Genomic DNA, 12197 nt, shown 5'->3' with positions numbered 1-12197 from the left:
CGGTTTATATGATTAGAACACATTTGCAGTGTTGTCAATTCTCTGATGTCAGGAGGCATTCTGCATGCTTCCGAAAGAGATTAACTCATAACTGTGGTGTTACGTTAACCTGGAGATAGCGCCAGAGGCCTGTTAACATTGATTGTGGTCATTCTTCAGGTGCTCTGTGATAACGTCTACCCTGCAGCAAAACGATTACAACCAAACTAGCATATTATTGATTTGGTTAACTTTCATTTGCATCATGGGAGGCAAGAAATGTCAGGGTTTAGATGGCAGTTGTTCAATTTAGTTTATGCCTGAAGCAAAATGGTGTAATAATCAGATTTGATTCTTTATAAGTGTGCTATTCTATTTGTGTGATACAAGACATGCAATTTGTGTGTTTTTTTTGTTAGCAGTATGGTGATCGTCTAATAATTCAATTTTGCATTTATACACTACCGTTCAAAAGTTTGGGGTCACTTTGAAATGTCCTTATTTTTGAAAGAAAAGCACTGTTCTTTTCAATGAAGATCACTTTAAACTAATCAGAAATCCACTCTATACATTGCTAATGTGGTAAATGACTATTCTAGCTGCAAATGTCTGTTTTTTGGTGCACTATCTACATAGGTGTATGGAGCACTTGCATGTGACGTCACAGCCGATCCAGATTGTGACAGACGCCATCTTGTCGGTCAAACGCCATATTTCCGCCTTCTACTTCTGGTTCTACTTCTGCTTCTACCTTTTCTTCTGGAAAACCCTACTATATACAATTCTACTACAACGGCTGCGGCTACAAGCTCTCCCTACCTGTGCACATTTTTTTATGTTTTTTGTGTGTATTTTTGCGTGTTGTTCGTCTGTATCAGACTTCAATATCCACTACAACCGTATGGACTTACTGGACATTGGTTTCCAGCAGAAAATGACGGTTTGTAGCGATTTCCATCGCATGCACAACATTCCAGACGAGATAGCGAGACCAGCGGGGTCTCCGTGGATTGTTGTCGGAAGCAAAGCAAAGGAGGCGGCACCGGGAGCAGAAGCAAAAGCGAGGCTGCAGAGCCGGCCTGTTTACTAAGCTCAGAAAACAGCCACTCAAATCTCCACTGCTAAGCCTCTATCTCTCCAACGCCAGATCCATGGTAAACAAGACGGACGATTTGGAATTACCTTATTCTATTCTATAATCGGCTGGTCAGTGCTATACTCAATACTTAAAGGAACAGTCCACCGTACTTCCATAATGAAATATGCTCTTATCTGAATTGAGACAAGCTGCTCCGTACCTCTCCGAGCTTTGCGCGACCTCCCAGTCAGTCAGACGCAGTCAGACGCGCTGTTACTCCTGTTAGCAATGTAGCTAGGCTCAGCATGGCCAATGGTATTTTTTGGGGCTGTAGTTAGATGCGACCAAACTCTTCCACGTTTTTCCTGTTTACATAGGTTTATATGACCAGTGATATGAAAGAAGTTCAGTTACACAAATTTAAATGTAGCGATTTTCTATGCTATGGAAAGTCCGCACTATAATGACAGGCGTACTAACACCTTCTGTGCGCTTCGGCAGCGCATTGATACGGAGTTCTAAAGAGCTAAACTGTTTTCAGCTGCGCTAACATGATTGTACAAGGGTTTTCTAATCATCCATTAGCCTTCTGAGGCAATGAGCAAACACATTGTACCATTAGAACACTGGAGTGATAGGCCAAGTTTACATTAGACCGTATCTGTCTCGTTTTCTTCATGGATGCACTGTCCGTTTACATTAAAACGCCGGGAAACGGGAATCCGCCAGGGCCCACGTATTCAATCCAGTTCGTATGTGATCCGGTGCTGTGTAAACATTGAGGATACACGGATACGCTGTGCTGAGCTCTAGCTGGCGTCGTCATTGGACAACGTCACTGTGACATCCACCTTCCTGATTCACTGCCATTGGTCATGTGACGCGACTGCTGAAAAACGGCGCGGACTTCCGCCTTGTATCACCTTTCATTAAAGAGTATAAAAGTATGAAAATACTGCAAATACTGATGCAAATACTGCCCATTGTGTAGTTATGATTGTCTTTAGGCTTGCCATCCTTCCACTTGCAAGTGGTAAGTGACGCGCATGCCCGATATGCACCGAGATCACACACACAGCGGCTCAGTCCCGAATCACAGCTCATGCGCTTCACTCCCGCGCTCTGTGAGCTGCGCAAGGCCGGAGTGCGCACCCTCCAGAGGGCACTCGCTGTTCAGGGCGGAGTGATTTGGAGCGCAGGATGCCTGCGGAGCCGAGCCAGTGAAGAGAACACATTTCAACTTACGTGCCGTCTAATTAGTCATGTGATTAGCGTATCCGTGTATAGACCCTTTTCACTGACGTCACCCGAAACCGGAAGTAAACAGACCCTGCGCCATTTTGGAAGACCAACAAACTCGTGATTAGGGGGAAATAACGGCAGCGGTATGTGAACCCACAAGAATAAAGTGGAGTGGCAAACGACTTAAACAAATCTGAGCTGTTTTATTTATGATTTATTGGCCCAACAGTAGACTTGAAAGAAACCTGTGTGAGACTTGGCAAAAAACTGTGGATATAATGGATAAGTCTGTGCATGATCTGCGGACACTTTGAGGTAAGCAAACGCAAGAAATTCAGATTTAAAACATGCTAAAGTGGCCCCAAGTTGATAACTGTATGAGGAGCAAGCCTCCCAGACTTCTACAATTTAATAATAATAATAATAATAATTTAGGATGGTTTGGGGCTTGCTCGCTGCTGCCAGGTTGGTTGTTGAGTAGCCTGACTGGTTTTTTTTTTCCTTGCATGTGGTATCATTGTTGACGCAAGGTTGTTTTTTGAACATGCCAATGCAGACATGATTTCCCCTGATGAGTTATGACTTCAGACGCGATGCGTGTGTGGAGGTGTGGAGTCCGCGTGATATGTGCGCAAGATAGGCTTCTCATGTGTTTGGAGATCCGCGCTCCGAGACCAGCGCAAGCACACACACCCCCAAGGGAAAAAAAGGGGCCCCCCGAAAATATCGGCATAGTTCGAACACTGAGTGTAGGCACTGGGTGTAAACAACAAATAGTTTATAATGTCTGGGTAGCAAACAGATGGCAGAATTGGTGTCCGGTCCTCCTTATGTTTCCATTCTCCCTTGCCCCGAGTCTTATCATATAGGTCAAACCCATCAATCACAGCCAGTTTCTCCACATACCGTGCCCTTTCTGCAACTGGTAATGTACTCACATAACCAGAATTATCATCCATCGTGTCACTTTACTCTCGCTCGTACTTTGTTTTATATTGTGAGTGCATGTACTTGGTCTTCCAATATGGCGCCTAACAAAATCTCGCGGCGCGGTGACGTCATGTGAATGGGGTCTATTGGTGTTGCTGTGTGCACGCTAATCGTTTTTAAAAACGTTAATCTGATGATCCGCTGATACGGTCTAATGTAAACCCCACCATAGTTGCTGGAAATGGGCCTCTATACACCTATGTAGATTATTGCACCAAAAACCAGACATTTGCAGCTAGAATAGTCATTTACCACATTAGCAATGTATAGAGTGGATTTCTGATTAGTTTCAAGTGATCTTCATTGAAAAGAACAGTGCTTTTCTTTCAAAAATAAGGACATTTCAAAGTGACCCCAAACTTTTGAACGGTAGTGTGTGTGTGTATATATATATATATAAGTTGTCTTTTCAGATTATATTTTCAGAGGTGGTGTGATTTTATGTTGTAATATAAAATAATTCTGTTTATGTTTGAATTTAATAAAAATAAATAATGAAGGGAAAAAAGTCAGTTTTTTATATCAAGTCTAGACGCGACAGCCGACGTCATCATAACGCGACACAGTAAAGAGCAAAACAATAACTCAACAGGTAATGCAGGACGTCACGTGACAGAAACAATCATTTCAATTGAACACCTAATAGCTGGCTGTGAATTATGAACAATGCGGTGCCCCGACAACGCAATAGTTACACAGCATACGTTAGCTTCAAGGTGCCTGGAAAAAACTGCTCCAGGTACAAGTTCCTGGTCAACAACCTCAATACATAAAACATAAAACTGTTTAAAAAATTATATAAAAACATGTTATACATGTGGATAAGTTATTACTTCTTCCTAATCCTTTCTGAACATTATGTTATTGCCTTGTGGCTACGCTATTGTTTGTTTATGATGATGTTTTGATTATTGTATTTTTTAAATTTTTTTATTTTTATATCTTTCTTCTTTATTGTTCAGAATAAAGTAATCAATCAATCAATCAAAAAACAACCTCAATAAAGGAGGATAGGCCCGAGTGGGCCTCTGTTTAACAGCCTCCATGCGCTCTGTGCAGCCGTCTATAGGACCGTACAGCTGTCATGTATCTGCTCTTCCGGTCTCACCTCGCCTTTACCTCCCCAAGTCCCGTTGTAAACGCCGTCGTTGTCTTCACTCAGACCCAGTTCTTTCAGCCAGGAATACTTCTGCTGGTTGATGAGAAGCGTAGACATGGCTGCAGTCTGCCGAAGGGTCAAAGTGCAGCGTCTTTTCTGAAGAACAAACTGACGGAAAGCTGTAAAAGACAGCGCGCGCTGCATGGCTGGTAGTGATATGTCATGCGCAAAAGAGCCAACTCCCCCACTTTTTTTTTTCCTTTCGCTGCTCAGCTCTGCTCACGGCAGAACTTTGTTTTGATTGGCAGCATGGTGGCCTTGTGGCCAATCACATGTGAGGATATAGGATCATACCATTATGTGAAAACAGAGAGGGGGACTTTTTGATTGATTGATTTCGCAATAGAAACATATGCATAACATGTGAACATATAATGTAAATATAAATATTGCGGAGGATAACACAAAAAGTAAAAATACTTATTTCCATTGTGGTCCTCGAACAGAAGACAGTGGTGAGGAGGAAAGTGCGAGTGTGTCGCAAAAACACGTAAATATGACTGACACCCGTAAACGAAGCTGGTTCTGTTCTGCTCATTTGTTTTTGTGTTAAATTAAAATGAAAAGTTTGATTAAAATATTAAACAAAAGTAAGAATGCCTGCTTTTGTAACAGAACAAATACACAAAATTAGGCAATTATAAGGCTTCTCATAAAAACACTGAATGCAAAAGAGTTTATCAACACACAAAGCATTCATATTTGCCAAGTGAGGCTAAAATATGAGGCGACAGATGATGATAAATAAAGAGCTGGCTCTCTGAAATGGCTGGAGCAATTCAAAACCAATGCGCGTGTGCGAACCCGAACCTGCTCGCCACGTGACTGAGACCAGGGTTGCCAGATATGTATCACAAAAAAAATTTAGAGAGGGAGAATCAACTGTGGGGTGGCACGGTGGTTGGCACTGTCACGTCATAGCAAGAAGGTCCTGGGTTCGAGCCTAGCGGCCGATAGGAGCCTTGTGTGGAGTTTGCATGTTCTCCCTGTGTCTGCATGGGTTTCCTCCGGGTGCTCCGGTTTCCCCTACAGTCGAAAGACATGTGGTTAGGCTAATTGGTGGCTCTAAATTGACTGTGGATGGTTGTTTGTCTCTTATGGCCCTTTTTCAGCTCACTTCAGCCCGACACGGCTCGCGTTTCGACTACCTCAGGACAGCACGACTCAGCTTGCTTCAGCCCTGCTTAGCACCCAAAACTCGCACGGTTTTGGAGTGGGGCTGAAGCAAGCCAAACCAAGCTGAGTGAGGCTAGGGGCGTGATGAGACACTCCCCTGTGCACTGATTGGTGAGGAGGAGTGTCCTCACATGCCCACACACGCCCCGCGAGCACGCTGGGATCTGTAAACACCGTAAACCCGGAAGAAGAAGAATTACAAGAATTTCTGAAGCCTTATGCGCCTCGCCTCATCTATACGCTCTTGCCAGTATCTGTTGGCGTTGTCAGTGACAACAAGCCACAGCACCAAGACCAGCAACACTAACGACTCCATGTCCTCCATGTTTATTGTTTACTATCCGGGTCGTGAGACTACCGCTTAAAAGCTCACTGATGTCACTGTTTGCGCCGCTTAACGACATCACGTGACGTCCACCCACTTTCGCTAACTCCACCCAATGTGTCCACCCACTTCCAGCCAGCACGGTTCAGCGCAGTTGTAGTCGAAATGCAACTCCAATAGCCCCGCTCAGCTCGACTCAGCCCAACTCAGCACGGCACGGCTCAGCCCGACTCAGCCGCGTTTGTAGTGGAAAAGCGGCATTAGTGGGCCTTTTTCAGCTCACTTCAGCCCAACACGGCTCGCGTTTCGACTACCTCAGAGCAGCACGACTGAGCTCACTTCAGCCTTAGGGCCTCTGCATGCTCTTGCGACAAGGCTTTCACAGGTAGCTTTTCGCAGACAGTTGTAATTTATCGCTGAGTGGGGAGTAATGGGCGTGCGCGATGTTATTCACCGCCACAACGCAAGGGGGTGCGAAGTCGCGAAATCGCTAGGAGTAGTTGGTGGGTGTGGTTAGTGGAGTGTTTATCCTCCGGTTACTTATAATGACTAGAACTGGAGTCGTATAGATGTACGTACTTCCTCAATCAACCGCTCTTCGTGCTGCTCCATCTTCGCTCGTGTTTTTAAAAACGGCGGTCGTGAAAACAAAACAAACCGGGAAAGTAGGGAAGCGGAAGTGCGTGTACAGCGGATGTAGAGTGGACCAATCAGAGCCCTCTTGTCTGCGACGCTGTCTGCGAGGCTTCTGCAGTGGTCACAATTTTTGGGAGGTGTGCGCAGAGCATCTGCGAAGGGGAGGGCTACGCAGACGCCATCTGCGACGCCATCTGCGAGGACTGCGTTGTCAGCATAAATTGGCCTTTACTCAGCACCCAAAACTCGCACGGTTTTGGAGTGAGGCTGAACTGAGCCAAACCGAGCCGAGTGGGGCTAGGGGCGTGAGGAGACAGTCCTCTGTGCACTGATTGGTGAGGAGGAGTGTCCACACACAAGCATGCTGGGAACCACCATCTGTAAACACCGTAAACCCGGAAGAAGAAGAATTACGACAAATTATGCGCCTCGCCTCATCTATACGCTCTTGCCAGTATCTGTTGGCGTTGTCGGTGACAACAAGCCACAGCACCAAGACCAGCAACACTAACGACTCCATGTCCTCCATGTTTATTGTTTACTATCCGGGTCGTGAGACTACCGCTTAAAAGGTCACTGATGTCACTGTTTGCGCTGCCTAACGACATCACGTGACGTCCACCCACTTTCGCTAACTCCACCCAATGTGTCCACCCACTTCCAGCCAGCACGGTTCAGCGCGGTTGTAGTTGAAATGCAACCCCAACAGCCCCACTCAGCTCAACTCAGCCCAACTCAGCACCGCACGGCTCAGCCCAACTCAGCCGCGTTGGTAGTGGAAAAGCCCCATATGTGTCAGCCCTGCGATGACCTGGTGACTTGTCCAGGGTGTACCCCGCCTCTCACCCATAGTCAGCTGGGGTAGGCTCCAGCTTGCCTGCGACCTAAGCAGCTACAGATAACAGCTCCAAGGAATAACTTGGTGGTGTAGCAGTTAGCACTGTTGCCTCACAGCAAGAAGGTCCTGGGTTCAAGCTCAGAGCCTTTCTGTGTGGAGTTTGTATGTTCTCCGTGTCTGTGTGGGTTTCCCCCAAAGACATGCAGCTTAGGCTAATTGGTACCATCGCTCTAAATTGGTTGTCTGTGTCAGCCCTGTGATAACCTGGCGACTTGTCCAGGGTGTACCTTACCACTTGCCCATAGTCAGCTGGGATAGGTTCCAGCTTGCCTGCGACCCTGTAGGACAGGATAAGCGGCTACAGATGGATGGAATAACTTGGGCTGTGTGCCAAAATCTGGTGGTGTAGTGGTTAGCACTGTCATCTCACAGCAAGAAGGTCCTGGGTTTGAGCCCAGTGGCCGGCGAGGGCCTTTTTGTGTGGAGTTTGCATGTTCTCCCTGTGTCTGTGTGGGTTTCCTCCGGGTGCTCTGGTTTCCCCCAAAGACATGCAGGTTAGGCTAATTGGTGGCTCTAAATTGACTGTAGGTGTGAATGGTTGTTTGTCTCTGTGTCAGCCCTGTGATGATCTGGTGACTTGTCCAGGGTGTACCCTGCCTCTTGCCCATATTCAGCTGGGATAGGCTCCAGCTTGCCTGCGACCCTGTAGAACAGGATAAGTGGCTACAGATGATGGATGGAGTGTGCCAAAATCACTATCTGGGGGGTGAACAGGCAGAAAATTCCCAATCCAAGATGGCCACCAGTATTCCAGTACAGAGATGGCGGCAGGAAGTTTTGATTTGTGTCGCACACCGAAGGCGTGCCAAATCTGTGTGTGTGTGTGGGGGGGGGGGTTTAAAACACTATTCCCTGCATTTTGAGAGGCAAATTTTGGTGGAGTAAAGCTAAGTTTAATGTCTCTATTCTTGTACATTTCGTCCATGTATTTTTTCTGTATGAAACAAAACCAATGATACAATTAAAGCCGCAAGCGGCCTCGACGGGCCCTCGCGCCAGCGGCCAAGGGGGGCGGGGGCACGCGTCCCCGCGAAATACCTTCCACAGCTTCTTTGGCAAGAGACATTACTCCCACAATGGTGACAAAGCACAGAATTGGACACAGAGTACACGGTGCGCTGAGATGTTGTCATGGACAGAACATTTTATGCCATGGCTTCCCAACCAAATTAATGTATTTACCTCATCAGTCACCAAGCTAAAGCTACATAGGATTGTCTTCTGCTAGACATCTATTAGTCTGTATGTAACGCTACAACACTTGCTCCCGACTGCCTACCCATTCCCCACAAGTCATGTGTGTTTAAGGCAACCAAAACAACATACTCCTGGTGCCTCATGATTGTAAACACCTCTCCTGCAACTGCTACAGCGCAATGAGCGCCCCCAGTGGTCCACAAGTCATGTTTGTTTAAGGCAACCAAAACAACATACTCCTGGTGCCTCATGATTGTAAACACCTCTCCTGCAACTGCTACAGCACAATGAGCGCCCCCAGTGGTGAAAGTTCACCAAATTTGGTAGACATGTCAAGGGACCTATGAAGAGTTGTTTTGTAAAGTTTGATCAAGTTTGACCAATCAGAAGCCGAGATATAAATTGCTGCCTGAAAACAGCGCCCCCAGTGGCAAAAGTTCACAAAATTTGGCACATATGTCAGGTGACCTGTTAAGAGTGTGCGTATCAAGTTTGATCAAGATTGAGAAAATAGAAGATGAGATATTGATTTTTGAAGAATAAATTTTTTGGTTTCTCCCATGTCAGTAGGTGGCGCTATGCTGCACATGAGCGATTATGAGTTGGAAAAATAAGTGTCTACAACAGCAACGTACTATCACAAGGTAGTGGTGTGAAGGAGAAGCATTATGGAATTATTTACCAAAAACCTGTTTCGGAGCAATTGCGTTGGCCAAAAACAGCGCCCCCCATGGACGAAAATTCCCAAAATGTGGTGTACATGACATGGGAGGTAGTAAGAGGGTGGCCGTGAAGTTTGACCAAATTTGAGGAAAGATTGGATTTTTTGCCCCAAAATAGCGCCCCCAGTGGCGAAATATCACAGAAATTGGGTAACATGTCAGATGCCCAATGAGTGATTTGCGTGTGAAGTATGAGCAGTTTTGAGCAATGTGAAGAAATGTTATGAATTTTTTAGCATGTAAAATTTTGAAGTGAAAATTGATTGACGTATAACTTCTGAACGGTTTATCCTACGTGAAAGGTATTTAGGAACTTTTGTCAGCCATGTCTGACGATGATGTGTATCAATTTTGGTGACATTCCTATGAACGGTCTAGGAGGAGTTGCGCCGTCTTCGTGGCCATGCATTTCGCACAAAAGTGAAATTACCTCACTTCCTGTTGGGCGTGGCTAATGCATTGGCATGACATTTTTGTCCGGCTTAGTGAGATACATATGCGTACCAAATGGCATGCCACTACTACAAACTACATGGCAACCAGGCACCTTAATGCGGGAGGCCAAAATCACAATGAGTTAGGGGGCGCTAAAGAGGCCCTGAGGCCCGCCTGGATCTGGGCTTCTGGTTCCCAGTAGCGGTGGGAGTCTAAGAAAAAGGAGCCAAATTTCCCGCGATGTCGACCATGGCAAGCGCCCCAAAAAGGGTCTTGTAAAGAGTTTGCTTGCCAAGTTTGACAAATCAGAAGCTGCAATATCATTTCTGCCATAACCAGCACCCCCAGGGGCGAAAGTGCACAAAATTTGGCGTACATGTCAGGTGAGCTATGAAGAGTTCGCGTATGAAGTTTGATGACAATTGAGTAAACAGAAGATGAGATATAGATTTTTGAAGAATAAAATTTTTGGTTTTTCCCATGTCAAAATAAAGAAGAAGAAGAAGAAGAAGAAGACGGAAGAATAATTAAAGCCGCAAGCGGCCTCGACGGGCCCTCGCGCCAGCGGCCAAGGGGGGCGGGGGCATGCGTCCCCGCGAAATACCTTCCACAGCTTCTTCGGCAAGAGACATTACTCCCGCAATGGCGACAAAGAACAGAATTGGACACATGGCAACGATAGGGTCTCGCACTGTACGGTGCTCGGGCCCTAATAATAATAGCGCCCTAAAAAGGGTCTTGTAAAGAGTTTGCTTGCCAAGTTTGACAAATCAGAAGCTGCAATATCAGTTCTGCCATAACCAGCACCCCCAGGGGCGAAAGTGCACAAAATTAGGCGTACATGTCAGGTGAGCTATGAAGGGTTTGCGTATGAAGTTTGATGACAATTGAGTAAATAGAAGATGAGATATAGATTTTTGAAGAATAAAATTTGTGGTTTTTCCCATGTCAGTAGGTGGCGCTATGCTGTACATGAGCGATTATGAGTTGGAAAAATAAGTGTCTACAACAGCAACGCACTATCACAAGGTAGTGGTGTGAAGGAAAAGCATCATGGAATTATTTACCAAAAACCCGTTTTGGAGCAATTGCGTCGGCCAAAAACAGCGCCCCCCATGGACGAAAATTCCCAAAATGTGGTATACATGACATGGGAGGTAGTAAGGGGGTGGCCGTGAAGTTTGACCAAATTTGAGGAAAGACTGGAATTTTTGCCCAAAAATAGCGCCCCCAGTGGCGAAATATCACAGAAAGTGGGTAACAAGTCAGAAGCCCAATGAGTGATCAGCGTGTGAAGGATGAGCAGTTTTGAGCAAGTAGAAGATTTGTTATGAATTTTTAAGCATGTAAAATGTTGCATTGAAAATTGATTGACGTATAACTTCTGAACGGTTTATGCTACGTGAAACCTATTTAGTAACTTTTGTCAGCCATGTCTGTAGATGATGTGTATCAATTTTGGTGACATTCCTATGAACGGTCTAGGAGGAGTTGCGCCGTCTTCGTGGCCATGCATTTCGCACAAAAGTGAAATTACCTCACTTCCTGTTGGGCGTGGCTAATGCATTGGCATTACATTTTTGTCCGGCTTAGTGAGATATACATGCGTACCAAATGGCATGCCACTACTACAAACTACATGGCAACCAGGCACCTTAAAGCGGGAGGCCAAAATCACAACAAGTTAGGGGGCGCTATAGAGGCCCTGAGGCCCGCCTGGATCTGGGCTTCTGGTTCTCAGTAGCGGTGGCAGTCTAAGAAAAAGGAGCCAAATTTCGTGCGTTGTCGACCATGGCAAGCGCCCCAATAAGGGTCTTGTAAAGAGTTTGCTTGGCAAGTTTGACAAATCAGAAGCTGCAATATCATTTTTGCCATAACCAGCACCCCCAGGGGCGAAAGTGCACAAAATTTGGCATAGACGTCAGGTGAGCTATGAAGAGTTTGCGTATGAAGTTTGATGACAATTGAGTAAATAGAAGATGAGATATAGATTTTTGAAGAATAAATTTTTTGGTTTTTCCCATGTCAGTAGGTGGCGCTATGCTGTACATGAGCGATTATGAGTTGGAAAAATAAGTGTCTACAACAGCAACGTACTATCACAAGGTAGTGGTGTGAAGGAAAAGCATTATGGAATTATTAACCAAAAACCCGTTTTGGAGCAAATGCGTCAGCCAAAAACAGCGCCCCCCCATGGACGAAAATTTCCAAAACGAGGTATACATGACATGGGAGGTAGTAAGAGGGTGGCCGTGAAGTTTGACCAAATTTGAGGAAAGATTGGAATTTTTGCCCAAAAATAGCGCCCCCAGTGGCGAAATATCACAGAAATTGGGTAACATGTCAGAAGCCCAATGAGT

The 12197-nt window shown here is 45.6% G+C and overlaps 2 protein-coding genes across 3 annotated transcripts in view; one reads left to right on the top strand and one right to left on the bottom strand.

Annotated features, from left to right (window-relative positions):
* Positions 1 to 4642, bottom strand: part of aldh7a1 (aldehyde dehydrogenase 7 family, member A1) — a 46416-nt gene extending 41774 nt beyond the window's left edge. The window contains exon 1 of the mRNA XM_060908668.1: positions 4398 to 4642. Within this exon, the coding sequence (XP_060764651.1) occupies positions 4398 to 4592 (195 nt within the window). The 5' untranslated portion in view covers positions 4593 to 4642. The remainder of the gene's footprint in view (positions 1 to 4397) is intronic.
* Positions 1 to 12197, top strand: part of phax (phosphorylated adaptor for RNA export) — a 50382-nt gene that overhangs the window by 1227 nt on the left and 36958 nt on the right. Inside the window, exon 1 of one of the 2 annotated variants that reach the window (XM_060908670.1) lies at positions 2358 to 2614. The exons of the other annotated variant lie outside the window; for it this stretch is intronic. Within the exon in view, the coding sequence (XP_060764653.1) occupies positions 2594 to 2614 (21 nt within the window). The 5' untranslated portion in view covers positions 2358 to 2593. Of the gene's footprint in view, positions 1 to 2357; positions 2615 to 12197 lie in introns of those variants that run through there. 2 annotated transcript variants of the gene reach the window in all.

The sequence above is a fragment of the Neoarius graeffei genome, chromosome 25, assembly GCF_027579695.1.
Source record: "Neoarius graeffei isolate fNeoGra1 chromosome 25, fNeoGra1.pri, whole genome shotgun sequence".
Lineage (NCBI taxonomy): Eukaryota > Metazoa > Chordata > Actinopteri > Siluriformes > Ariidae > Neoarius > Neoarius graeffei.
Note: the sequence above shows the minus strand (reverse complement) of the source record. Positions and strands in the feature narration are given on the sequence as shown.